Raw genomic sequence first — 27,213 nt, 5'->3', positions numbered from 1 at the left:
ACCTAGAAAGTTAAAATTGTAACAATGTTGGTAACAAAATTTAGAGTAGTATTGATAAATTTGATCAACAAGGTATCATTCAAAAATATCATTGGATGTATTATCATTATAAACAATAGTTTCATCATCTTAATAGGGCCAACATGCTCAACTTATTTGGTAACAACATTTTTGCACAAAATATTGTTTGGCTACATGTTTCAATCATTCAAACAATGTGACTACAATGAATAATTAATTACTATGCTCCCGAGACAACTTACTCATCAAATATCATCAACATGTACATAGAACCAAAAAGGAAATACACGTAATCATGCTCCTCGTGTCCAACATAACTTCTTGTACGAGGATCAATTGAGGTGGGTGTTACCTTCCAACATAAATATTGCGATTAGCCGGCCAAAGTGTCTTTTTTGCTGAGATGGGAGGCACATGCGGCATTTGCTTTGTTCTCATTTCGCTCATATAAATTGTATTTGTATTTGTATTGCATTGCATCGTATTTGTATTTGTATTGTGTGTGTGTGTTTTGTTTGTTGGTCGGACACTTTATTTACTTCATTATGTATTTACTATTTGCATAGTACATAATATACTTGAATGCATTGGAAAACATTCGTTTTCATACGCATGCAACGAATGCGTGTCTTATCAAAACATATATATATTTACACTTTTTACCTTAACTTTGTTACCTTTTATTTTTATTTTTATGCATAGCACGTAAAAAAATTTACCTTATAATAAATAATGAATACAAAAGTATGGTATTTAGTATTTACAATACATACTTCGAGGATGTTTACCATACTCGAATGACTGAAACATTCTCGAATGCGAGTGCACGTATGGTACGTATGGTTCATACTATTGTGTATTTTCTTCGTATCTTCGTTTTGGCCCATTTTCAGTCCATTTCTTTCGTTCCTTCGCTTCGGATCATCATCGTCATCGTGGCCATGGCGACCTCCGCTTCACGCAGCGTCTTCGCAGCCATAGCTTCTTCATCTGCAGCTCTCCCTCATCGCCATCGCCACTCTCCTTCCTTCTTCTCTTCGTTCCCTCGCTCTTCTCCCCTCCTCCTCCTCCTTTCCTCCTCCTCCTCCTCCTCTGTTTCTTCTCCGTTTCTCAGCGCTGCACGCCGCCTCTCATGCCCGCGAGCATCCGTCTCATCCGAAGAGCTCGATAACGGTACTACTTCTTTGAAAGAAGACTTCGATTTCGAACTCATAACTATCGGTGGTGGGAGTGGTGGTGTCAGAGCTTCCCGCTTCGCCGCTAATTTCGGTGCCAAAGTTGCCTTGATCGAGCTTCCTTTTGCAACAATTTCATCAGATTCTGCAGGGGGCCTTGGTGGCACGTAAGTTGCATGTTCTTCCTCTTAACTGTAATGATATCTACACATTGCCATAATTTATATTTTTGCACTGGAGAATATACACCGTAACTTCCCATTTTCGTCTAAATGTTTTATTTTACTTCTATCAATCATCATGAAAGTATATTTTGGCACTGAAGAACATATGTAGAAATGTGGCTTAAGTTTCCATTTTTCCTCCAAACATGTTATCTTACGTTCTACACTAAGATCTTATGGTGCCACATGTCCCACTTGTGATGAAAATACATTGGCACAGACCAAAATATGTGGACATCTAATAAAAAATCATTTAGTGACATTTCTCAGACACCCGTAATGACTACAATATCTCTTTACATGCAATGAGTAACAACTATAGTAAAAGTGTTTGTGCATAGAAGAATGTATGTGAAAATCAGCTGAAGCAAGTCTTCTCTAGCTGGTATTTGAGACATAATAGCCATACTCGGATATCTGAGACTCCTTTATCTACATGAAACATTTGGAGAAAAAGTTCATTTTGTGACAATACCCACACACTGGTAAGGACTACAATATCTTCTCTCATGCAATGTGTGACACACGTTGTGGAAGTGTACATAGACAGAAGAATATATGTGAAAATTGACTAAATCAAGTATCTGCTAGCTGGTCATCAGGACATAAAATCCATACGTAGAAGGCTGGTACACAGTTATCTACATGCATCGAGTCACACACGACATGAAAGTGCATGCTCAATCCTTTCTCCTCTAGCAAAGATAGGGAGAAGCTTCTCTATTAATCAGTCAAGTTCCCTTTTTCACGCTTGAAATAATAAGAACTTATGCGAAAATACCACAAATTTATAGGAATTTGGTAGATTTTCCCCCCCAAACATCGATATTCATACAGTGAATCACTGGTACTGAATACAATTTTCACATGCTGGGACACATTCTGTGAGAAACACACGCCATGAAAGTGCCCATGCACAAAGGTATATATGTGAAAATTGGCAAAAGTAAGTTCCTTTCTCCGGTAGAGAGTATTCAAGACAATATCCACCGTCAGTTACCAACAATAATGTCTCAACACTGCAGAAACATATGTATTGTGAAGCAAATATCATGACAGTGCCATGTAGTGCGCACAAGTGGATATATATAGAATTGATAAGTAGCAGATACTGAAGTTTCTGTTAGGGTCACTTTTAGACTGAGGATGCTCTATCAGAGCATGAGCATTAGAATTTAGAGATATATTAAATAAAAAATCGTCCACCTAGTGATGGTATGCTATGCTCAATTTCACAATTTTCTTACAAGAATAGCCTATAGGGTCAAAAGAGGTAATTTGTGGGCAATGTTGAAATAGCATTCTCACATTATACTGTATGCACAAAACTCAAATTTTTTGTGTAAGTTTATGAAAAAGGTAAGGCCAGCATCCAGAAACCTTATTGAAATAAAGTTACCTATTAACAAAATTATGCTTACATACATCACAATGCTATGTGATCTGTTATTGCAAACTAGGGGTAATATTGAACATGCTCTAATGGCCTCCCTAACATAGGTAAGCTAAAAATCAAGCAAGCTTACAATCAGATGATTAAAGTTGTCTATGGTTCAGATTGATAGATATATGTAGGCTTTAGGACTATGTTGAAATAAGTAAGTTATAATTTGTGGGCTTTTAGTATCTGTAAAATATGTAAAATGATGAGTATTAATTTTTTCTTTTTTTTGGTAGGTGTGTTTTACGAGGATGTGTTCCGAAGAAGCTTCTAGTTTATGGCTCAAAATTTTCACATGAATTTGAGGAAAGTAGAGGATTCGGTTGGAATTTTGAGAGTGAACCAAAGCATGATTGGACCACATTAATCGCTCAAAAGAATGCAGAGTTGCGGAGGTTGTTGGGAGTATATAAAAATATACTCACAAATGCCGGTGTGTCAGTCATTGAAGGCCGTGGGAAGGTTGTATCAAATTTTTTTTCATGTTGCTTGTTGTCAATTCTGTTCCATGATCTTACTTCTATCCAGAATTCACCAAAGTTTTTATTTATTTATTGGACATAGAGAGGAGGTGGAACTTGACAGTTGTCTGTTTGCATCCTTTTTTCTAACAGTAGTATTGTGTGCTAAAATATCCTTAAAGTACTGGCTATATAGCTGGTAAACTTGTGTATATGGTAGGGCATGTGAAACAAATCCTTGGTCTAGGATTTACATGCAGTTATGCTTAGTCTTAAAGTGTTGTGGGGCTGCATCCACCCTGTTCTCTATACTGAAAAACATTGACAAATATTGATTTTGTCTAGTTGTGCTTTGAATTATACGGGAGAAGAAAACTTGATAGTTGTTACAACCAGTGCTATATATATAAACACAAAATATGCATGAAGGGTGGAAGTTACTCTCGTTGGATCCACAAGACAAACGAGGTGACAAGATGAAAAAGATTGAACTTACAAGACTTTATAGTGAAAATGGAGCATACAAACTATACTTATTAGGCCCAAAATTTATAATTACTGAATTGGGTGTAAGGAGGGAAAACAGTATTGATACAATTATTGCCATTTCTGTAGAATTGAACTGGCTGTTAAAAAGGTTTAAATTGGCTGTGATTATCTGGTCCATGTCGTAGCTCTCTATTTTTCTTTAACATATGTAACCTTTCTGATTCTAGTTCATGTTTATTATACGATGATATTAGGACACAATGGGGTGGCTTAGAATTTAGAAGAACATTTTTCAAGGTCAATTTTTTTGCTTGCAGCCCCTGGCACCTCGCGGGAAGCTTTTCACATTCACTAAATGTGTATTATATTTTTTCCTTAGATTGTTGACAATCATACTGTGGAAGTCAATGGAAAACATTACACAGCCAAACATATCTTAGTGGCTGTTGGAGGGCGTGCCTTTGTTCCTGATATTGTTGGCAAGGAGTATGCAATCACCTCTGATGAAGCTCTGGATTTACCGTCTCGACCTGAAAAAATTGGAATTATTGGAGGTGGCTATATTAGTCTGGAGTTTGCTGGTATTTTCAATAGCTTAGGAAGTGAAGTTCATGTGTTCATTCGTCAGAATAAGGTCCTAAGAGGGTTTGATGAAGAGGTGAATATTTTTCATACTTTTTTTTCCCTATTTCCATCCCTATTGGGAAGTTCTTAGTCAATTGTTTCTGCAGATTAGGGATTTTATTGCGGATCAGATGGCGTTGAGAGGAATTAACTTTCATTTTGAGGAGAGCCCTGTTGCTATAGAGAAGGATAGCACTGGCCAGCTTTCTTTGAAGACTAACAAAGGCTCTAAACATTCCTTTTCTCATATTATGTTTGCAACTGGGCGCCGTGCAAATACAAAGGTATATAAATTATAAATTATTTGCTTACGAATGTATATAAATTATTTACTTACTCGGTTATTTGCTTGCCCTAGGCCTCTATATTATTTTGGTAGATTCCTTTCTTTATCAAACTTTAATGGCACAAACATAAAGTTCTTATCAGATTGAAACTTGCCAATACTTGTAGGTAATGAATTTGATGGTAACAGCACTGCATTGTCAATTGTCTATTTGTCTTACAATTATGGAACAGAAGGGCTTTGTACCTTGCTTAGGAAGTGCTATGCACATTCTATATGAACCTGTATTCTGTTTCCCTTTGTCAAATTGAAAATGCGTTGGTCTGCATTAAAAAATGTTCGACGAAAGTGTAAATATTACTGCAGTTATAATTCCATGTTTGAACTGAATTGTAACCTTGTTTTATTTAGTTATTCCTGTAACATGTTCTGATTTTCTTGCCCTATGCTTCTGGCCTTGGAAAAGAAAATATCTTGTGAATTAAATGCTCCTGCATTTTATGACCTTGTGGTTTCTAATCTCATATGATGTCTGATTTAGTATTCTATGCTCTTATATTGTTAATTATATTGGATACAGAATCTGGGTTTGGAAGCAGCAGGGGTTGCATTGGACCAGAAAGGGGCCATATTGGTAGGTTTATTATGGTATTCTGTTTATTGTGGCTTTTATTGCCAGTATTTTGCATTAATAGATAGAAACCAAGGCAGGTTGATGAATACTCAAGGACAAGTGTAGAATCAATCTGGGCAGTAGGTGATGTAACTGATCGAATCAACCTGACTCCAGTTGCGCTAATGGAAGGTGGGGCATTTGCTAGGACTGTCTTTGGAGGACAAGCTGTAAAGCCTGATTACAGGTGTTATGGTGAAGCATATTGTTAATCATATTTTGATTTGAATTCCTGCATGTGTCTAATGCTTATCTTTGAATTTTTTTTGTAAAGAAATGTTGCATCTGCTGTCTTTACACAACCACCTATTGGAACGGTTGGCCTTACTGAGGAACAGGTAAATCTTTCATATCATTTAATCATATAATCTATGCTGATAGTTGTGTTTATTATGCTTGTGTTTGTATAAATCATTACATTGGGCAATGCAGGCTATTGCTAAATATGGAGATGTTGATGTGTATACAGCCAATTTTCGTCCTATGAAGGCTACTTTGTCAGGCCTTCCAGATAGGACGTTGATGAAAATTATTGTTGATGTAGCTACAGATAAAGTTGTTGGAGTTCACATGTGTGGAGACGAGACTCCAGAGATTGCTCAGGTTCGTTTCTCGTAATTCTATAAACCCAGATTTTTGGTTTTTATAGAGCAATATATTTCTGATTAATTTTATTTATTTGCAGGGGGTTGCAATAGCAGTGAAAGCTGAGCTTACAAAAGCCCAGTTTGATAGCACAGTTGGAATCCATCCAACTGCAGCGGAAGAGTTGGTTACAATGAGAACACCCACTCGGAAAATACGCAAACAAGATACTCAGCTTGCAAAGGTCAAATTGTTTTTCCACTTCTATTAACATATGTTCATACCTTTATGCTTCAGCTAAACATGGTCTTTTGTTAATAGGCTGAAACAACGGCAGTATCGTCATGAAACATGCAACATCGTTGGTTTCATGGCTAAGGTAATGCCTATATAGCTATAAATTGATGAGTAAACCCATTTTCGAGACATTTTTTATGGAGAACTCATAGGAACTGAAGGAGTAACAGTAGTCAGTTTGCTGTGTACTTGTTAATCATGGGTTCATATAGACAGTCCAGACTGTCCTTATCGATGATTGTACTATTGTAAATGAAAAGGGCTCTGTTTATATTGAGTGTAAACTTATGCTTAAGACATGTATTGGTTACACAAAACTGTCACCAGTGAGTAAGTAAAAAAACACATAGTTTTTGGAAAGTTATGTATAAAAAGAAGAATTCATTTATTGATGTCATCAGCAACCAAATAAGCTTGTTTTTCAACATTCCATTGATAACTCTATCATTTTGATTTTTAAAGGAGTATTAATCTCACTTGGTTACTAATGTTCCTCGGCCTATGTCTGGTATTCATCTTGTGAATATAATTGCTTCTTAAAAACATTTTTTTACGTAACATGCATAATTACCAGTTGATCAATGGATGTTTTGGCAAACCTTTCTCTTGATTTCCTCATACGATTTGGGTTAAGTCTGAAGAATTTTTTATCATCACTAAGGTGGGATATGAATTGCTAGAATTGTGGGTAATAATTAGGATTTGACAACCATTTGGTTTGAGCTGAACCAAGAGAAACCTTAGGTTAACAACTTAATCGGTTTGATTTGGCGAAGGGTTCAATTTGAGCCTTATTGGCTCAAAGTTTGCAGTTTATTTGGATTTGAATTGTGTCTTAAACGGTGTAACAGTTTGGGGGGGACATTTTTTTATATTTATTCAATATATAAATTAACTCTATAAATGATTTATATATCATATGTAGTGTGAGTTTCCCAAAAATAACCCTTTGATCAATTTGGTTGGACTTGAAATCAAGTTGCAAAATCTTGGCATAACCACTTTCTCTATATCTCTATATCTCTTGAACCATTTGGTTTGAGCTTGTACAAATCACTTGGTTTAAAGGTATTGTGATCTGATTCGGTTCAGTTGAGTGCCAAAAAAATAAAATGGTATGAGTTTGAGAATCTCAAACTGAATTGTTGTTGATTACTAGCAATGCTGAAGTTAGAGTTGTAACTATGAGTGCTTATACATCAATGATGTTGATATAAGAGCCCCTCTCAATGTTCCTAGTGGTGAAACCAACTAACCTTGGGCAAAATTCCAATGTGCTCGTTGAACTTGTGAAATATGGGTCATAACTTATGGTTCAAGGAGATATGAGTTTTGTTGGTATGGGGCCCCACTCAAAGTTTCTATTGGAGAAGTACCCATACCCTAATTTGCAATGCCATCTGCAAACCCATGGAGTACATAAGCCATGTACAAATATGCTTGAGATATTGATTCACCCTTCAATCTATGCAAAGAAGTGCGAACAATTGTTGGGTAGTAATGAAGACATTTTGGTAGCAGTGAGTGCTATGTATGGTTTAAGAATAGGAATGAGTGGTGTTGATATAAGAGCCCCTTTGAACATTCTCTTGGTGAATTATCCGTGGCCAAATCTTCAATGTCCTTGCACATGCTTTAAAGATAAGCCTAAGATATTGATTTGAATTTATTGGGAATGGTCAATCTTGAATGTTTTGCCCTTGCACAATTGCCTTCATAGTGCAACAAATGTGAATTAATTAGGATTTCTCTACAAGTGTTAGTCTATGAATGAGTGCTATTATAAAAGAGTGTCTTGCTTTGAATTTCCAGGAGATTCTGTTTCAATGTAGGAGAAATGCATCTCATTGGCTGGTTTCATGTCCTTTCTAAATATTGTTATGCATTTTTAACTCTCAAAGGTGATGTGGCATTGTAAATCTTATCACTACAAGTATAATGTTACATTGTAAATGTTATTATTGCAAGTAAAACACCTTTAATACTTTTCTATTATGAGAGACACAACCCCAACCAAAAAGCCAAGGACGAACCCATCACTTTATTGGACAAAGGCGTGGGTCTATATGGGTTTATACGTAATTAGTTGGATGGGGTTTTTCTTTGGCTGCCTCTTTTTTATTTAATTATTTCACATATTCTTCTTTATTCCTCATGAGTCCTATAGTCTACCAATTGGTCTTCAATGGTTGAATACTTGATTCCACACTAGGAAACTAGCATTCTACGCTTGTTTACTAAAATTATGCTATTAGCATTACCTTAAAAGAAGCAATATTGTTTTCAACCCATGTAAAATCAATTGAAAAAGATGTAGTATTTTGCATGCTTAAACGATATGGTATAAAAATATTGTTTTGTCTATGTGGAGATTTATGTAGATGATTATGATGATCACAGCCATTAAGAGATTACTCCAACACCTCTTGTGGAACAACCACTCGTTGAACAACGGGAGGTAGAATTCAAAGGATGTACGTTGAAGCATACAATTCAAGGGGAGCCATATTTTAAAAGGACATCTATGCATCTTGTGGCTATACGTACTTGCATGGATTGGATACTTATTACTAACTCAATACTATTGATGGATAAATGTTTTTGTTTAATATGCCTCCAAATGAGACTTTCCAACCTACTTTACCAGCTCACATGAGTTTACACATATACATTATATTCCTATGTGAAATCAACCTTCGAAACATGCAAGGAGATCATTTTGAAATTTCCCTCTCACCTCACATGGTGGTTTCACATGACTTGTGATTCTTTGATTTGGTTTAAGATGATAAATTTAGTGGACAATGTTGTGAGCATGCACCCTTGTAAGGTTGCCACATTAACGAATTTTTGTATGCTTTTGTCGTAACTTTAATTTCTATGTGCATGCACTACATATACCTTTGTATTTCTCTTTTGGTTTACTACAATTGAGGTGTTTATCTAATTGCAATGTATGTACAATATATTCACGATGGGTCCTTGGAGTTGGAATCTTTCAATATATGACGGTGACATTGTGTCTATGAGAGGTTCAATCCCCAAAAATGTTAATCACATTGTTGATTACTTTAGTATTGAAGGGTTCAAGTTTGCATTAGACATGATATAACCATTGTTATTATCCTTTTGTGAGAAATCATTTCCATTGCATGTGTACGCAACTTGTACTATTGCGTGCATAAAAATATATGGTAGAGAACAACTAATAACATCATCATTGTACCAATGTTGTAGAGCATTTTGAATATTTTATCCATTAGCATTCTTAGAGAAGAATTCAACATATCAAACAAGCACATGCACACATTTTTAAATTGTTAAGTACACACAAAAATGATAAGTGATATCAAGGTCACTATGCTCATGTGCATGGGGAAACCCTACACACATTTAGCATGTTGTGGACTATGCATTCACTTTGATACTTCACAATGCACATCATTGAGTTCTAATATAGACACATTCCATGTGTAGAATTGCTTCATATGTGTCCATCTGAACCATTTACATCAATCTCCACTCACTTTGGAGATGCCTTCAATGTTGTAGATTAGTTCATTGCACCACAATAATTTCTAAGCCCCTAAACTTTGTATGCTAATCCTTATAATATTATTTCATAATTAGATTCTCAATGTACTAGTCACAATGTTCGATTAATAATTCATATAATGATGTTGTTATACATATCAATCACCACTTCACTTATTCACGGTATATGCCTAAAGACAAGCCCATCAGGCGTTCATTGTGGAGCCATTATCATCTTTTAAAAGTGACAATCATTCATCATACAATATCTAAAAAGTTGTCACTTATGATCAAAATGTTCGTGGCTCCATATAACATTATAAATATATAAACTATTAGTATGATAATGGAAAGCCTTACTTGTTATATTATTCTACAAAAATTGCGGTGTTAACGATCATTCATTCAAACAATATTTAACTACAATATCAATCCATTAGCACCCAAAATTTAAATGCAAGCATACCTCTTAAGTGCTATGTAACTTATTATTAGTACATGTTGTCATATCATCCTAGTATACTTCTTCGTTGTCATATGCCTATATGTTATATTACAAATAGTAGTATGAGTTCTACTCATGCTTGTGCAATTATTTTATGGTCTATTGTTTCATTTGAAAACATCCTCTCCCCATGGTGCTCAACCTCATTATATTGAATCTCACTTAGGCCCTTGTTTATTATTAGCTATGCATTGGTATAAGGTGGTGAAAAAATGCAAGACTTTTGTTTTATCGTTGGAGGCCTAGTGAAGAGTTTAACAAGCATAATAAAAAAACCATGAATATAAAGACGATGATATTGTTGCTATCCTTTTGGTTCTTCCGTAAGGGCAATGCTAACATGATGTGCTATTGCACATACGGTCTTGTATGAAATGAGAAAAGGTCTGATTGTAACATTATTATGTGTCAAAAAGAGAGTGTGGGTGCTTGTATTTTGTTGGTGCCTTTTATAAGCAATTACCAACCATTTCAATCCCTTGGCTTGTAGAAATTGAATTCGTAAAGTGATGTATTTTGAAGAAGACTATTTGTCAAGATTTATTCACATTACATCGAACTTAGAGCACGAATTTCGTTGGAAATTGAATATATAAAGCCATGTTTCGAGGAGAAAAGTTGTTGTGATTTGTCGAATTCTCAAGGCCATACATTTATGTCAAAAAGCGTCAGTGAAGTATTTACCTAAAACAAATATGCATGTCAGAATTGATTTCGTAAAGCTATGTTTATAGGAGAAATGGATTAATAAAAAACTTAGTCGTGTTACGTCAAACTAAGATCTCAAACACCCATTGTAGTTTCAATGTAATTGATCTCAAACACTCATTGTATAGAATGTTTGTTATATGAACATTCGATTAAATACCGCGAGTCTTATCATTTTTGCCAATACATTAATAAATTTTGATTTGGACCATTATAAACTATAAAGGATACATAAGCTCAATGCTTTCCTAATGTGCTTTTAACGCATGAGGCCTTGTTTTATTGCATAAGTTAAAAACAATTTGCACATAATAAACATCATGAAATGAATGTTTGCATAATTTGATCGTAGATAAGACATTGACAAATTCATGCAAGTACGAAAGAAGAATATTTTTCATTTACGTATGTGTGGTAGAAAAATCTACAACACCCAATTATACATTGAGCATGTTAAAAACCGTTTCACATCTTACACATCATGAAATGAATGTTTGCATAAGTTGATCTTAGATAAGACATTGACAAACTCATGCAAGTACAAAAGAATAATATTTGGATTTGCAATATGATAGAACAATCTACAACATCAAAGGATACATTGAGCATGTTAAAAACCATTTGCACATATTAAACATCGTGAATTGATTGTTTGCAGAATTTGATCTTAGATAAGACATTGACAAGCTCATACAAGTACGGAGGGAGAACATTTGACATTCATATTATGGTAGACCAATCTATAGCACCCAAAGGATACATTGAACATGTTAAAAACCATTTGCACATATTAAACATCTTGAATTCATTGTGCAAAATTTAATCTTATATAAGACGTTAACAAGCTCTCATGCAAGCACAAAGAAGCTAATTTGGCATTGCGAATGTATGATAGAATGATCTATATCACCAAAAGATACATTGACCATTATAAAATTTACAACCTCCATTAGATGAATAGATGGAGATGTTTTTTAGAAGGGATGGTTGTACTAGGTATTGTAAGTGTAAACTATATCCACCCGAGTCTGTTTGTCAATATGAAGCATTGCGTTGTTGGCATCCAATTGATGAGTTGTACTCGTGCTCTTAAAATGTTATGAGTGATTGACTCTCCATTGGATGAACCATAATGGATGTCATTTTCACTATGGTTGTGCCACAAGTTATATGAATTCCAAAATTCAATCTTACATTCAATATAGACATCTAACTATACAACATTCTCTTAAGAATAAATTTATTTCGTACTACATGAATTCTATCTCTACCACATTCTTCGTGGGTATAATGTTGTTCTGTTGTATTGACAGAGAAATATTTTCAAATGTATCCTACCTTTTTGGTTATTAAACGAGCAGATATGTGAAAGTTGAAACAACTATAACATGTATAAATTATGAAATGAAGTTCAAAGAAGACATCAACAAATTTGGCAATATAGAGCTCTCGACTCAAAATGACCCTATATCCTAAATGACAGTAGTGTGAACGCATTGCATTTATAAACTCATTCGTATTTACCCACACACATGCACTCTCTCTCACATACACACACATGCGAAGAGAATAGGTATACTATATTTAAATCTATACTAACAATTCCTCACTAATATCAACTTTATGATTACACGGTGTAATCAAAAAGTTTATATTAATTTAATTTACACATTCAACAACCTTGTGGACTAAACAAATGATATAGAGAACTTGGAAAGTCGATATTAATTTAATGTACACTTTCAACAACTTTGTGGACTAAACAAATGATATAGGGAACTTGGAACACTACTTGTTCCATTTTTTTTTCTGTCATTTCATTTAAATAACTCTCCAAGAGTTTCTTCTCCACTAACAACGAGGAAGACACGGGGAACGTAAAAGATGTGTTAAACCATCAAAGACCAAGTCAAGATCCATTGAATAAAGTGGGATCAATGAGGAACAAGACCCTAAATAAACAATATATTGCCACTTTAGTAATTGAAATTCCAACGTCTAACTCAATCACATCTTCACATATGAACAACTGGACATTTAATTATCAAATTGTTACACACAAGCAATTGGAGTGTTCACGATTCCCTAATCATGATATGTTAGAGTTAAATGCAATAATAAGCGATCATTCATAAGTTCGTCTTATGGCGAAGATGTAGTGGACTTAAGAACAAGGCATTTGGTTAGGAAAGAGGGATGTAGCCCCATTATCTTTTGTTATGGTTTATATTGGATGTGGGAAACATTGAGAGGAGGTGAAAACCCACAATGAATGGAGAGATGATAGAGACCAATAAATCACCTATCCTCAACAAACTAAAAACATGAAACCAAATAACATAGATAAGCTTTGTAAGAACATGAAGAGCATGTGAAGCGTGTGAAGACAATTGTAGTGATTGCTAAAAAGGGAGCATATGGATTTAGTTGCTAGTTCCAGGCATACTTTTGGCTGACGTCTATTCTTCACTTAAAAATCATGTAGTATGTGGTGCAACACCTACAATCAAAATCGTGGGTAGATGTGCATTACATTACAATTTGAAATATGTGCAAATGGTTGGTTCAGTAATCAATGCCATACTCTTTGCATTGTGTAGCTTTGTTGTTGGTAAAGGAACGTACATGTCTTCTTCATTTGGAGATGTTTGCTTGGCATATTACTTAGTGGGGGCAAGTTTTTCAAACTCGGGAATGCCACTTGTAACCTACAGAATATGTGGATAAAGAAAGGCAACACTTGTGAAAGCATATCACGGGGCATTTTCTTTTTTTTTTTTCCCTTTTTTCAGTGCGTGTGTTTTTTTGTCAACATGTCCAAATTGCATGCAATTATGTACTACGAACTACAAACATCATCATCAACATAACAACCCAAAAAAGGTGGTTCGCCGGTCACGACTGCGAATTCGTTTAATCGGGAGCTTTTTTTGTGTGTGTATTGATCGGCTATCACTGCGTGGTGGATATATGCAAATCGATCGGTAAGGATGCAATATGGGGTAAGTAGGTGGGGATTTGGGCATCGGTTTAATACACTCGGGACATAAAAAGGCTCACGATAACGTGGACAAAATGATGGGGGGGGGGGGGGGTGTCCATATGACCGGGGTACCCCGAGGGTAGAAACCACGGACATGTTGTCCATTGGGGGGGGACCAATCATCTAGACAGGTGTCCCATGGACAACGTGGACATGTGGAAGCATCGGGGCCGTCCACGTGTCGATGTTATAGGCGATCAAGAAGGGGGGGGGGTGGAGGAAACAGAGTATACTCTGTTTCTCTGAGAGAGAGAGAGAAACAGAGTACTCTGTTTTCTCTCAATTTTCTTTTCTTGTATTTTTGTTTTTTTTTTCTTCCTTTTTTTTTCCCCTTCCACGCGTCGGATGCTCAGCCCCGGACGTCAACGTCAGCCATCCGGTCATCGATCGTCATCTCTCACTCTCTCTCTCTCTCTCTCTCTCTTCTCTATATTATGCCAAAATGTGCAGGTTTCATGGCGATCTTCTCCTATCTCTTTCTCTCTCTCTCTCTCTCTCTCTCTGTCTCTCTGATACCCACTTTCGCTGTATCTCTTTATCCCTTGTTGTCTATTTCCCTTCTTTTCTGTCTCTGATCTGTTTTTTTTTTGTTTATTCTCGCCTCCCTCTCCCCTTGTGTCTAATTTCTTTGCTCATCTCTCTCTCTCTTCCTTCGTTCTTTTCTTCCTGTGTCTCCGACTCCCCTTCTTTTCTTATTCCCTTCTAGAAGACCATCTCTCACCATGGATCGTTTCGAGGTAGTGAAAGAGATCGGTTCCGGAAATTTCGGTGTTGCTCGCCTCCTTCGTGACAAGAAAACCAAAGAGCTTGTTGCAGTGAAGTATATAGAACGAGGCTCAAAGGTACACACACACACACACACACAACCAGAGATTGGTTTCAGATTTGTGTCAGTTTATATGTAGGTCCAGTTAGGACTTGGCTTCAAAAACTGTTTGTCTTTGCTCCAAAATCAGTCTCTGTGTTTGAAATCACCTAGTGGCTGGATTCCAGATTGTTACTCTTTCTGCATCCATTTAAGGTTTCGATATCAAATCTTGGCTTCAAAATCTGTTTGTCTTTGCTCCAAAATCAGTCTGTGTTTGAAATCACCTATTGGCTGGATTCCAGATTGTTGCTCTTTCTGCTCCCATTTAAGGTTTCGATGTCAAATCCTCTTCTCTCTGTATTTTCATGTAGGTTTTTGGAACACACGCTACTTAGGATTTTTCCCTTAACATACTCTTTGTAAGTTAGGGTTTCGACTCTGTTCTATATCTGATTCCATTTTAGGATTTGGATTCAAATTCGGTCTCTCTTGTATGTGGTTGCAGTTGGGGATATGCGATTTTTAAGGCCTGGCTTCAAATTCTGCTCCTTTTGTGTTTCCAATTAGGAGTTAGGGTTTGTCTGCAAATTTCTATCTTTGTATGTGAATTTCTATATTTGTGATTGTCTTAGGTGTAGGCCTCAAAGTCTAGCTTCAAGTTCTACTCTTTTTGTGTTTCCATTTAGGAGTTAGGGTTTGTCTGCAAATTCTGTATTTCTTGTATGTGGTTTCATTTGAATCCGAACTCTATTTCATATATTTCTGTTTCTTAGCTTGTTTGTGATTGTGTTATGTTTAGGCCTCAATGTTTTGTATCCATCTCAATATTTTGCTGAAAGCCTGTTTATTTATGTTAAATCGTTTTCCTTCTGTTAGGATCTACTTTTGAGTGTGCCATATGTATAGACTGTATTTGAATTTCGATCCGTTCTGGTCTTTTGTCTGGTTTCTTCGATGTCTGTGATTCTACCTCAGTTTCTTTTCGTAATAACTGAAGTTAATGTTCTGTTTTGGATCCCACTTTTGGTTTTAGAGTAATTTTTTGAACTACAGATCGACGAGAATGTGATGAGAGAGATCATTAACCACAGATCTCTGCGGCATCCTAATATTGTACGGTTTAAAGAGGTAAATACAGCTCTCTCATTTGTGATCTGTCTTCCATGTTTCATTCTTTATCTAGTTTGTTCTTTATATTTACTCTTGTACTCTGCTGGGTTTTTTAGGTCTGTCTTACACCCTCACATTTGGCAATAGTGATGGAGTATGCAGCAGGAGGTGAACTATTCGAACGTATTTGCAACGCAGGGCGATTCAGTGAAGATGAGGTATCTATCTTTCCTTATCTTCATAAGGTGGTAATCCATCATTATTGTTGTGATTATTAGTATCTCTTCAAATTAACTCACTTAATTTTGAGTTCATGTTTTGACTCAGCTCTCCTGTTGTGTCTTGTGTCTACCTTCCAGGCTAGATATTACTTCCAGCAATTGATTTGTGGAGTGAGCTACTGCCATGACATGGTAAAAATGCTTTCTGTTTTCAATAAATCTCACCAAGACTTTCAAACCAATGCATGAATTTCTGCAGCATAGGATTAAAACCTGAGCTATTTTTTTGACCCCACCCTAAACGTTTTAGTTTTTTCTTGTGAGGAGCCTTTCATTGTGCCAAGAAACATACGTTTTTTTGCACAGGTTAAAGCAAACATAATATCTATCTAGTTAGGTTTGACAGGACACTACACCCAACTAGATATACCATCCGCCCTGAACAGATGAAGTTGAGAACATTATTTAGGGAATGGTATGGGGGAATAGGCCCCTCATGTATAGAATTTCATGACGTTGGTAATACTGATATGGAAACTCAATATAAGAAGGAAGATTTTCCACTATAGGAAAAGGTCCCTACGCACAGTGGACTTATATCATTTTTAGATTCAGTGTTCATGATTACCTGACACTTTATTCACATTTCTAAATGAATAGGAGAAAAAGAACCCTAAATTTAAATGGTATAATGCTATAATGCGGTATATCCTTTCTTATCTCTTCCTGATGGAATCTGAAATAAGGGGGAAGACCCCTTATTATATGCCTGCGCAAACTCAATGACAATAAATACAATATATAGTTGTTTCTGGAGGTTGGCAGAAAGAATGTGCATTAGTGTGAACTTATGCACATTCTTTCTCATCTCCCAAATGGATTCAATTTGCCTTCTTTTTCAGAATAGTTGGAGATCTTCTATTAATGTCTTAATGTGTAGAAGATTAATACATCCATTTGTGATGAAACCTTTCAGCAAATCTGCCATCGTGATCTTAAGCTAGAGAACACACTATTGGATGGGAGCCCTTCACCGAAGCTCAAAATTTGTGACTTCGGATATTCTAAGGTAATTACATTTAACTCTAAAATTGTTTATACTGAGGAACGCCCAATTTTCCTACGAGAGAATTTTAACTGAAAGTAATCTGATAATTTTGGCAGTCTTCCTTGCTTCATTCTCAACCCAAGTCTACTGTGGGAACTCCTGCATACATAGCTCCCGAGGTGTTGTCGCGGAAGGAGTATGATGGGAAGGTAAAATGCGATTGGGTTCTGGATATTTTGTTTCATGTAACTTAAAATCTTGAACAGTATTGTCACACCTCTTTTTATAGTCTATAAAAAGAGTGTACAATCTATGCAGATAGCAGATGTATGGTCCTGTGGTGTCACCTTGTATGTGATGCTAGTGGGCGCCTACCCATTTGAAGATCCTAAAGATCCTAGAAATTTCAAGAAAACAATCAGTGTATGCTTTCAAATCTGTTTCCATTCTTTATGCTACGTAAAACAATCGTTGTATGAATTCAATTTTATATTCTTGTTTTCATAATATCATACTGAATCTGTACACTATATTCTTCTCATGCTGACATTGATGACTGCAGAGAATATTGAGTGTTCAATATTCTATTCCAGATTATGTACACATATCTTCCGAGTGCCGACAGCTTCTATCTCAAATTTTTGTCTCAAATCCTGCAAAGGCAAGATACTTCCATCTCTCTATGAGTTCTTTTAGTTTTTAGTTTTTAGTTTTTGTAAGTTTTTTTAGTTCACTGAGATTGATTGCACAATTGGGGTTTTTTCTTTTAAATAGAGAATAACTATTGCGGAGATAAAAAAGCACCCTTGGTTTCTGAAGAAACTGCCGAAGGAGTTACTGGAGGGATCGGAGACTAGTTACAATCATGATGCCCCAAATGAAGCTCTTCAGAGTATTGATGAGATCACAAAGATTGTGAATGATGCAAAGGTACCGGGAGTGAAATTGCCAGCAGCAAATGGTTATATGGATGAATTGGACTTTGATTTGGATACAGATATCGATGTGGAGACTAGCGGTGATTTTGTTTGTGCTGTATAGAGAGCTTCATCTCTATCTTTTCATAATTTGGAAAGGAAACAACCGATCAATGGTTAATAGCGTTTTGAAGATTTGTTATTTGTTTGGGTATTGCTTTACCTTTCGCAAAGAAAAAACTGGCATAGGTGGAGGGAAGTTACTTCTTCTAACTTTGTCTATTGTCCCCCTATTAAAATCAATGTCTACCGTGAGAAGGTACTTAAAGACCATCATCGTCCACATCAAAAGAGAAGAGGAAACTTTTTGTTGCAGCATTATTATGGATTCCTCCCCTTGTACATTTGTTCCTGCCTTTGCCTTAACTCAATATATGAAGTGAAGATGTATCTTTTCCAGTTCCTTATGAGAGGCCTATGTAAGAAGTTATATAGAAGATACCTTCTTTTGCTGGAAGGTGCCTATGTTTATTATAAGCAATAGTTTGAAATGCTTTCGCAAAAAATCATTACAAGGTCTACTTTTTGCTTGCATAATACCCCAATGTTGATGTATAATCCCAATCGAAGGAGACCTCTGCCTTGCAATACTCCACACAACTTGCAAGCAGCGATATGGTTGATATTTGTGTCTAGAGTTATTTGTTACAATTGTTCCTCTTATCACGATGCCATCTCAAAATTTCACAAGTGCGAAGAACCCATGTAGTGCCCATTCTCAGAATTGACATGGGGGTACGAGGTGGGTGGCGTATCACATAATTAACCAAATAAACCATACAATAAATGCTATGTGGGGTTTGGGGTTTGTTCTTTTCTATACGAAAAAGGCAACCAAAATAATCACCAATGTTGGACTACCCTTGTTACATCTTTAAAATATGGTAAGGAAGTTGTACAAGACATGTAGGGTTATGAGTTATATAACATAAGGAGGTAAAATAAAGGAATAAGATAGAGTAAGGAGGTTGGAATAAGGGTGATATAAAAATTAGTGTCCATAGGGGCTGCTATGTGCATGTCGTGGATGGGCTACGATCTTGTTTAGAGTGGATCTTTGCGTTATGTAGGCATTCTTTATATTGATCTTTCATTGTTGAACTTGATCCTTAGTTGGATTCACTAATAGTGGATGTGGGATAAGGGTTCAACCTTACCTTGTTTTGAATGAACATATGAAATATCAAGTTATTCTCATAATCTTTGGATGCCCTCGAGATGAGAATTGGGGGGAACCTGAGAATAAAGATGACACACTAAGCTACATGTCAAATGATTGCAAGAAAGGCAATGGGAGGAGTTGCATACATATGATAAATACATTGATATTTTAATATTACTATTCTTGTGAGATTAAAATGTGTTGCCTATCAAAACATGTTTAGGTAGAACGATATGAATAATACAATCCCCATATTCAAATTTAGTTTGTTGATTCATCGGACGAAGAGAATATGAAATTTCTCTCAATGTGTACACTTATTTTACAAAACACTTTGGGGCAAAAGTAATTGTATGTATGTGAAAAACCAACATATGAGACATCTCCTTAGTTGATTGTTGTGTGGATACTTCTAAGTTTGTGTTCATCGTAAATAATTTCTTCAAGTACATTAATTTCCTTTTGTGATTAATTAACTTGTATATTAATTAAGCAAATAAATTGTCAAAGAGCTTGAATGGTCTGATTGACAGTGATAGACATGATTGTTACTAGCTTAGGAACAATTTGATGACCGATTCCCATGTTAATAAGAATAGGCTAGACGACAGTTTGGTCCTGCATACTTGGTGAGGAGTCGTAACGGGCACCTGAGGTTAAGATGTGTGTGGGCTTGGTGTTATCTTGAGCCAGCCCAACTCTCCTCTCTTCATGGACTTGATGCTAGAATGGATGATTTTGGATACATTTTGCTAGTAATTCCGCTTGGATTGAGACAAAAATACTCTAAATATAAATGAAGGCAAGTTTCTCATACAATTACCAAGCTTCACACTACGTTTAGCATTCATGGTTATGCTTCGAGTTGGTCCCGCTCTCGGAGCCGGCTCTACCAGAACACTAGTTTTTAAGGCCCCCTCGAGATGGTACTAAATAGAATTACAAAATTACAAAACTAGGCTTAGTGAGACATTTTGCATACACATATGAAAGACATGGAGACATTGGATAACATTCTCTTCACTTCTTTGGAGAGTTATGGCTTCTAAGGATGCAGAGCTCTTATGGAAGGATTTCTTCAGAGATCCTTCTGAGTTCTGGGACGATCGAAACAAGAAGGTAATGGAAAACATCTCAACCAATTCTCTCCGAGATTTATTGCTTTATAATTCTGAATCCTAACTATCCTCATGACAGAGAAGCCCTACCTCCCCTGATTTCAGACACAAAAGAACAAACAAATCATTATGGACCAATGGCTCGAATACTCCACCATGGGTCCAAATCAAGCTCAAAATACCTCCTTCACTACAACATGGTAAGAAAGATGAACATTTTGCTCTAATAAATATGTTAAAAGCATGCGCAAAAGAGAAAAACCTATCCAAAGCAAGGCAGATTCATGTTGATTTGATCAAGAAAGAGTTAATTTCTGAAGATGTATATGTGGCCACTGCATTACTAAGCACATATGCCAAATGTGGTGCTTTCGAAAAAGCATTAGAAGTGTTTGAGGAGATTCCGGTACGAAATGTGGTAACTTGGAATGCACTTATAGCTGGATATTCTCAGCATGGATTCGGTTCCAAAGCTCTAGAATGCTTCAATCAAATGAGAGATGAACAAATTTCTCCTGATGTCATCACTTATACTTCTGTTTTGAAAGCTTGTGGTATCATAAGGTCTCTTGAAACAGGACGAATCATTGATGTTGAGGTGCGAACAAAAGGGCTTTTGCAAAAAGATGTTATGCTTGGGAATTCGTTGGTCGATATGTATGCCAAATGTGGGGCCTTAGAAAAGGCACAAGAAGTATTTGATGAGCTCCCCGTTCGGAATGTTGTTACTTGGAATGCTTTGATTACTGGATATGCCCAACAGGAGGTCGGTGATCAAGCCTTGAAATGTTTTCGCCAAATGCAGGATGAGGGTATTTCCCCTAATGCGGTCACATATGTTTGCATTTTGAAAGTTTGTGGCTTTTTAAGATCTCTCAAGATTGGAGAAGGTATAGATTTAGAGATCAGAAAGAGAAATCTAATGCAAAAAGATGTTATGCTTGGAAATACATTGGTGGACATGTATGCTAAATGTGGAGCTCTTGAAAAGGCACAGCATGTATTTGAACAGCTTCCATATCACACTGTTGTTTCTTGGACGGCATTGATATCAGGGTACGTTGAGAATGGCCTTGGTGATGAAGCACTGAAATGTTTCCGGAAGATGAAAAATGAGGGAATAACACCAAATGCAGTAACTTATACATGCATTTTGAAAGCTTGTGGTATTGTAAATGCTCGTGATGTTGGAGAAGGTATTGATGTTGAAGTGAGAAAGAAAGGCCTATTGAAAAAAGACATTCTCCTTGGTACGGCTCTGGTGGATATGTATGTGAAATGTGGGGCACCCAAGAAAGCTCGAGAGGTATTCAATGAGCTTCCGATTCGGGATGATGTGTCTTGGAATGCATTAATATCGGGGTATGTCCAGCATGGGCTTGGTGATGAGGCTCTCAAATGCTTTGACCTCATGCAAAATGATGGATTTTCCCCAAATGCACTGACTTATGTGAGCATTTTGAAAGCTTGTGCTATTGTAAGGTCCCTCGAGATTGGAGAAGGTATTGATTCTGACATAAGAAAGAAAGGACTATTGCAAAAGGATATGTCGGTCGGCACAGCATTGGTAGATATGTATGCAAAGTTTGGGGTGCTTGAGAAAGCACAAAAAGTGTTTGATGAGCTTCCAGTGAAGACGGTTGTATCATGGACTGCATTGATGGCTGGATATGGTCAATCCGGTCAAGCTACAGTCGTCTTGGAACTTTATAGAGAAATGAGAAAACAGGGTATTCTACCAAGTCCAGTTACCATCCTTGTTTTGCTAACTGCGTGCAGTCATGCTGGTCTACTCAAGGAAGGAGAAAAGCTATTTGATGATATGTGTGGTGTTTATAAACTCAATCCAACATTAGAGCATTATACGTGTATGATAGATTTATTTAGCCGTGCTGGACACTTCCACAAGATAAAGAATTTGTTTGATAATCTGTCCTCATCTTTGGACCATCTTCCCCTATACTTAGCTATCCTTGGAGCGTGTAAAAAATGGGTCAATGTGGAGCTTGGGAGATGGGCATTTGATCGATCATTATTATTGGATATGAAGTGTACAGCTGCATATGTGTGCATGGAAAGTATATATATCGAATCTGGCATGCGAACAGAAGCCAATGAAATAGCAACTAAAAGAGTGGAAAACAAAGCATGGAAGATGCCAGGATGTTGTCAATGGAATGATGGAAATGGGAATCTACATTCATTTACTATGGCTGATGCGAGTCATCCACAAAGTACATGTATATATGCAAAGCTTGAAGAAATTCGTGAAAAACTAACTCAGGGTGGCTACTCCCTGAGTCAGCATTGGGTATCGGAAGCTATTTCAGATGAGGAAGAGAAGAATGTATTGTGTGGCCATAGTGAGAAGCTGGCTATTACATGTGCACTGATAAATTCATCTGATGGTATGCCAATTGATATTAGCAAGAATACAGAGATATGTGAAGAATGTCATTCTGATATCATGCTTATATCAATTGTTGAGAAACGCAAGATTCAAGTAAATGATGGAAAGTTTATACACATTTTCGAGAGTGGAAATGCTTCCAAGTTAAGGGTTTGGGAAATTTCATGAAGCTCAACGTTTTTGTTTTCAAAGGATTGACCTTTGCACTGCTCCCTTTTTAACCAAGCTTAATGATCAACCAACTGTGCGCATCAGTACTTCCTCTCATATGAATGACAGTTTAAAGCAACAGTCAATGCAGAAGCAAATTGACCAGAACCTCATGACAAGAAGAAATAGTGAAAAAGTTGATCACAACTTAACAAATCATTTGAGCTTCTCGGATAGGCAAGATGCTGTTGTTATTCCTTAACAAGGCTCCATTCAAGAAAATGATTTTGCAAGCTCTTCTACATTCAATGCTAGCATCAATCATGAGGCCCTTCCTCATGTTCCATGCATAAAATCTATAATTCATTTTTCAAGATGCACGCTGGACACACAAAAACTTCTTAAAACCCTCACATATGCCTGGTTTGATTTTGTTTGGGCACTAGTTTATAGACAAGGGGAAGCAGGGAAGGAAAAGAAACTAGGTGAATGCTTATTTAGCTCCAAAAGGTGTGACCAAGAGAAAATTACTTAGAATTAGTGTTGTGCCCCTAGATTAGGGGGGTCTCAAAACGCACGAAAACATGGTTGGGAAAAAGAGAAATTGGGACAGAAAAATGATTTATATTATATGAAAGAGTTAGAAGATTACAACAGTCCCAGGTTGGGACAAACCAAAAACGAGGTTGGGATTAGTCGGGATTCAGCCAAGACAAGTCGGGACAACCTCCCAAAAAGATGATGAGGGACTAGAGAGTAGAACTCAGAGGAGAGAATTAAGTAAAATGAGGAGAAGCTCCTCATATAGGCCAAGATATGGCTGTTGGACTAGCCGTTGGGAGAGGTAGTCATTGGGACTGGGACGTTGGAATTGTCCCAACTGCGTTTGAGACTGCTAGTTGTTTGGAATTGTCCCAACCCTGTTTGGGACTGCTTGCTGTTTGGGACTGCCTAGGATTGTCCCAACTCTGTTTGGGGCCTGCTTGCCAGTTCAGACTGTTTGAGTGCACCACATTGACCCGGGGATGCCAGAGCTCGAGTCCCATCAAGCTTGTGAATCTGGGTTGTGTCTCAATTGTTGTAGTAATCGAGTACCATTTCTCGATGTCCATTGATCATTTTTGCTTCTTGCATCCAAATGGCCTCTAGAACTAATCTTTGCCTTTTACTAAAAACTGGACCCATCCTTTTCGTAGTTGTTGTTGGAGAATGGCCTCTGGTATGAAGGAAGTGCTAGTATGAGGTGGTCTGGGACTCCACTTTCAGTCGGGTACAAACCTCTTGAGGAGGCTTACATGGAACACATTATGCCTTTGTAGTCTTGGTTGTAACTCTAGCTTATATGTTACATTATTGATGCATCACAGTACTTTGTATGGTCCATAGAAACAGTGATTAAACTTTGTTGTCGATGGTTCTGGGAGACGCATATATTTGGCACTTACTAACACCAAATCACCAATCTGGAAGGACACATCACTTCTTCTTTTGTTAGCTTGCTTTGCCATCACTTCTTAACCTTTAAGGAGGTTCGCTTGTGCTTTGGACCAAGTTTCTTGCCAAGTCTTCAAAAACTCATCAAGGTTCTCACGTGTGATATCATCACCTTGGGCACTCATAGCTAGGGTGTTGCAACCTCCTTTCCTATTTTGCTAATTTGAAAGGTGAAAAACCCCTGGCTGAATGTTTAGCCGAGTTATAACAAACCTCCAGAGTGTCAAAGTGATCAACCCGGTCCTTCTAATCTGTCCGAGCATACAACTCAAGTAATCTTCAATGCCTTAAATAAGGTGTTCCACATGTCCATCTGTCTCGAGGTGGTGTGAGGAAGACATTCGTAGCTTTGTGCCCATGAGTTGGAACAAGTCTTGCCAAAAATCACTGTGAAGCGGGGTTCTTGATCCGAAAATATTGCTGATGACCATCCATGCATTTAAAAACATATTTGACAAGGACCTTGGTCATGGCATGCACTGTTATCGGTGGCTTCATTCCCACAAAATGAGCTTGTTTGGTCAAGTAATCAACCACCATCAATACGGTGTTGTTTCCATGTGATGGAGGAAGATCCATCACAAAATCCTTGCTTATAATGTCCCAAGGTACCTTTGGGACTGGCATCGCTTGTAGTAAACCTTTATGTTGTTGATGTGGAGCTTTTATCCTTTGGCAAGTTGTGCAAAACAGCACGTATTCTTTGATTTCCCCACTCATCTTGGGCCGAAAATAATTTTCCTTCAATCTTTCATAAGTCTTTATATGCCCCCCATGTCTCCCCAACGTACAATCATTTGCTTTTGCTAGTAAAAGTCATTCAAAGGCTCCGTTGTTTGGGACATATATCTTTTCATGAGCATAGAACACCCCCTCGTACTCAAACAGTTTAGGAGTTGTTCGACCCATACGCAACTCCACAAGGAGTCACTTGACTTCCGGGTCTTGACTTTGAGCTTGATTTATTTGTTCCACAAGGTGTCCACACTCTAGTAGGCTAATGGTGCTTAGCCTACTCAATGCATCAGGCATGGTATTGTTTTTCCTTGCCTTGTGCACAATCTCCATATCAAATTCAGCTAGGAAGTCATGCCAGCTCGCTTGTTTGGGAGACAACTTCGGTTGGGACTGAAAATATTTTAAGGAGATGTTATCACTATACACCTTGGTTGGTTTATCTCGCACATAATGGCGCCACTTCCTAAATGCATTTACAATGGTGATCATTTCCCTCTCATGAGTGGGCCATCGTCGCTCTATGTCCGATAGCTTTATGAGTCCCTCTATGTTCGATAGGTTTCAGCACTCATACACCACTGGGGGGCCATCTTGCATGAGCACTGCTCCATATGCCAAATCTGATGAATCTGTGTGTATCTTCAATGTTTTCTCAAATTCGAGTAGCTTTAAGGATGAAGTTGCACACATTGCCTACTTCATCCTATTGAAAACATTCTCTTGTGCTTCTCTCCAATGGAATGGTGCCTTTCCTTTTATCAATTTGGTGAGGGGAGCCGCAATATGACTGAAATGATGGATGAATTTCTTTATGTATTGGACGAACCCCATGAACTGTTGTACCTCGCTTACTTTTGTAGTGTGTGGCCAGTCCACCACTGCTTGAACCTTCTTGGGATCCACTTTGACTCCTTGTTTCTCAATTATGAATCCCAAGAACTCGAGTTCTTCCACTGCGAACTACATTTCTCGGGCTTGGCATACAACTAGTTTTCCCTCAACCTTTGTAATACCTTTTTTACATGCTTCTTGTGCTCCTACAAGAACTTGCTAAAAATTAATAAGTCATCAATATATATAATCACAACATTATCCAAGTAGTCCTTGAAGATGTTGTCCCCATACGACTAAAAGTGTTGGGTGCATTTGTCAACACAAATGGTAGTACCAACCATTTGTAGCTCCCATATCTCGTGCGAGAAGATGTTTTCTCAATATCCACATATGCAATTTGAATCTGGTGGTACCCTGACTGAAGGTCAATTCAGGAGAAGTATCTCGCGCCAGCCACTTGTTCCAATAGTTCGTCTAATAGAGTAGTTCTTTATGGTGATTTTATTCAAAGCCCTGTAGTCGGTACACATCCTCAAGTTTCCATCTTTCTTCATCACAAATATCATCGGGGCTCCACATGGGGACTTGCTCGGTCAGATGAAACCCTTTCCTTCCAACTATTCCAATTGTCCTTTTAGCTCTTGCAATTGAGCATGATCCATTCGGTAAGGTGCCTTTGATGGTAGCATGCTGCTTCGGACAAGCTCAATTTGATGGTCCACCGCCCTTCATAGGGGGAGTCCTTTTTGGGAGTTCCCCAACCAATACATTGGCGAACTCTATGGGTCGAAATGATGCCTCGCCCATCTTAAGATTTGTCTCCGAGTCCTTCGTGATCCGTAGTGTTTTCTCAGCCACCTTGGTGGAACACACCTTTGCTTGAATTGTGCCTTACCTTTGCTTTTCCTTTTTTGGCTGTAGATCTAACACGATCCACCATCACATTTTTCCCATCATGTTGTAATAATAGTTGATCCACCCCTTTCCCAAAAACGGCCGCCATATACTTGTCTGCCCATTCTAGTTCCATAATGTCCTCAAACTCTTCCATTAGCACGATAATGAAGTTACGGGGAA

General features: G+C 37.3%; 3 protein-coding genes across 3 annotated transcripts; all 3 read left to right on the top strand.

Moving 5' to 3' along the window:
- Positions 1 to 919: 919 nt before the first annotated feature.
- GR (glutathione reductase) lies at positions 920 to 6,708 on the top strand. The gene is made up of 10 exons (XM_087333096.1): positions 920 to 1,363; positions 3,098 to 3,323; positions 4,191 to 4,469; positions 4,543 to 4,719; positions 5,302 to 5,355; positions 5,433 to 5,581; positions 5,669 to 5,732; positions 5,827 to 5,997; positions 6,080 to 6,223; positions 6,301 to 6,708. The coding sequence occupies exons 1-10, from the start codon at positions 963 to 965 to the stop codon at positions 6,325 to 6,327; spliced, it is 1,692 nt and encodes a 563-aa protein (XP_087189222.1). The 5' UTR covers positions 920 to 962; the 3' UTR covers positions 6,328 to 6,708.
- Positions 6,709 to 14,607: 7,899 nt separating this feature from the next.
- On the top strand, positions 14,608 to 18,683 carry LOC147852926 (serine/threonine-protein kinase SRK2A-like). Its single transcript, XM_087333098.1, has 9 exons — positions 14,608 to 14,908; positions 15,928 to 16,002; positions 16,101 to 16,202; positions 16,344 to 16,397; positions 17,182 to 17,274; positions 17,370 to 17,462; positions 17,572 to 17,676; positions 17,816 to 17,914; positions 18,028 to 18,683. Exons 1-9 carry the CDS (start codon positions 14,789 to 14,791, stop codon positions 18,292 to 18,294), a joined length of 1,008 nt encoding a protein of 335 aa, XP_087189224.1. The 5' UTR covers positions 14,608 to 14,788; the 3' UTR covers positions 18,295 to 18,683.
- A 1,718-nt stretch (positions 18,684 to 20,401) lies between these two features.
- Positions 20,402 to 23,480, top strand: LOC147852925 (pentatricopeptide repeat-containing protein At2g27610-like). The gene is made up of 2 exons (XM_087333093.1): positions 20,402 to 20,511; positions 20,590 to 23,480. The coding sequence occupies exons 1-2, from the start codon at positions 20,431 to 20,433 to the stop codon at positions 23,086 to 23,088; spliced, it is 2,580 nt and encodes an 859-aa protein (XP_087189219.1). The 5' UTR covers positions 20,402 to 20,430; the 3' UTR covers positions 23,089 to 23,480.
- Positions 23,481 to 27,213: the final 3,733 nt, after the last annotated feature.

This window comes from Azolla caroliniana, unplaced genomic scaffold (genome assembly GCF_043228905.1).
Source record: "Azolla caroliniana isolate FFs.n. ecotype wild unplaced genomic scaffold, voAzoCaro1.0.p SCAF_17, whole genome shotgun sequence".
NCBI lineage: Eukaryota > Viridiplantae > Streptophyta > Polypodiopsida > Salviniales > Salviniaceae > Azolla > Azolla caroliniana.
This window is presented reverse-complemented; position numbering and strand designations above follow the sequence as displayed.

Excerpts from the sequence above, each read along its gene's own strand:
- LOC147852925 (XM_087333093.1), top strand. The coding sequence starts at position 20,431 with ATGGCTTCTAAGGATGCAGAGCTCTTATGGAAGGATTTCTTCAGAGAT. Across the intron at positions 20,512-20,589 it reads GGGACGATCGAAACAAGAAG|AGAAGCCCTACCTCCCCTGA; the intron begins GTAATGGAAAAC and ends TCCTCATGACAG.
- GR (XM_087333096.1), top strand. The coding sequence starts at position 963 with ATGGCGACCTCCGCTTCACGCAGCGTCTTCGCAGCCATAGCTTCTTCA. Across the intron at positions 1,364-3,097 it reads GCAGGGGGCCTTGGTGGCAC|GTGTGTTTTACGAGGATGTG; the intron begins GTAAGTTGCATG and ends TTTTTTTGGTAG. Across the intron at positions 5,733-5,826 it reads TTGGCCTTACTGAGGAACAG|GCTATTGCTAAATATGGAGA; the intron begins GTAAATCTTTCA and ends TGGGCAATGCAG.
- LOC147852926 (XM_087333098.1), top strand. The coding sequence starts at position 14,789 with ATGGATCGTTTCGAGGTAGTGAAAGAGATCGGTTCCGGAAATTTCGGT. Across the intron at positions 16,203-16,343 it reads GGCGATTCAGTGAAGATGAG|GCTAGATATTACTTCCAGCA; the intron begins GTATCTATCTTT and ends TCTACCTTCCAG. Across the intron at positions 17,275-17,369 it reads GTGACTTCGGATATTCTAAG|TCTTCCTTGCTTCATTCTCA; the intron begins GTAATTACATTT and ends TAATTTTGGCAG.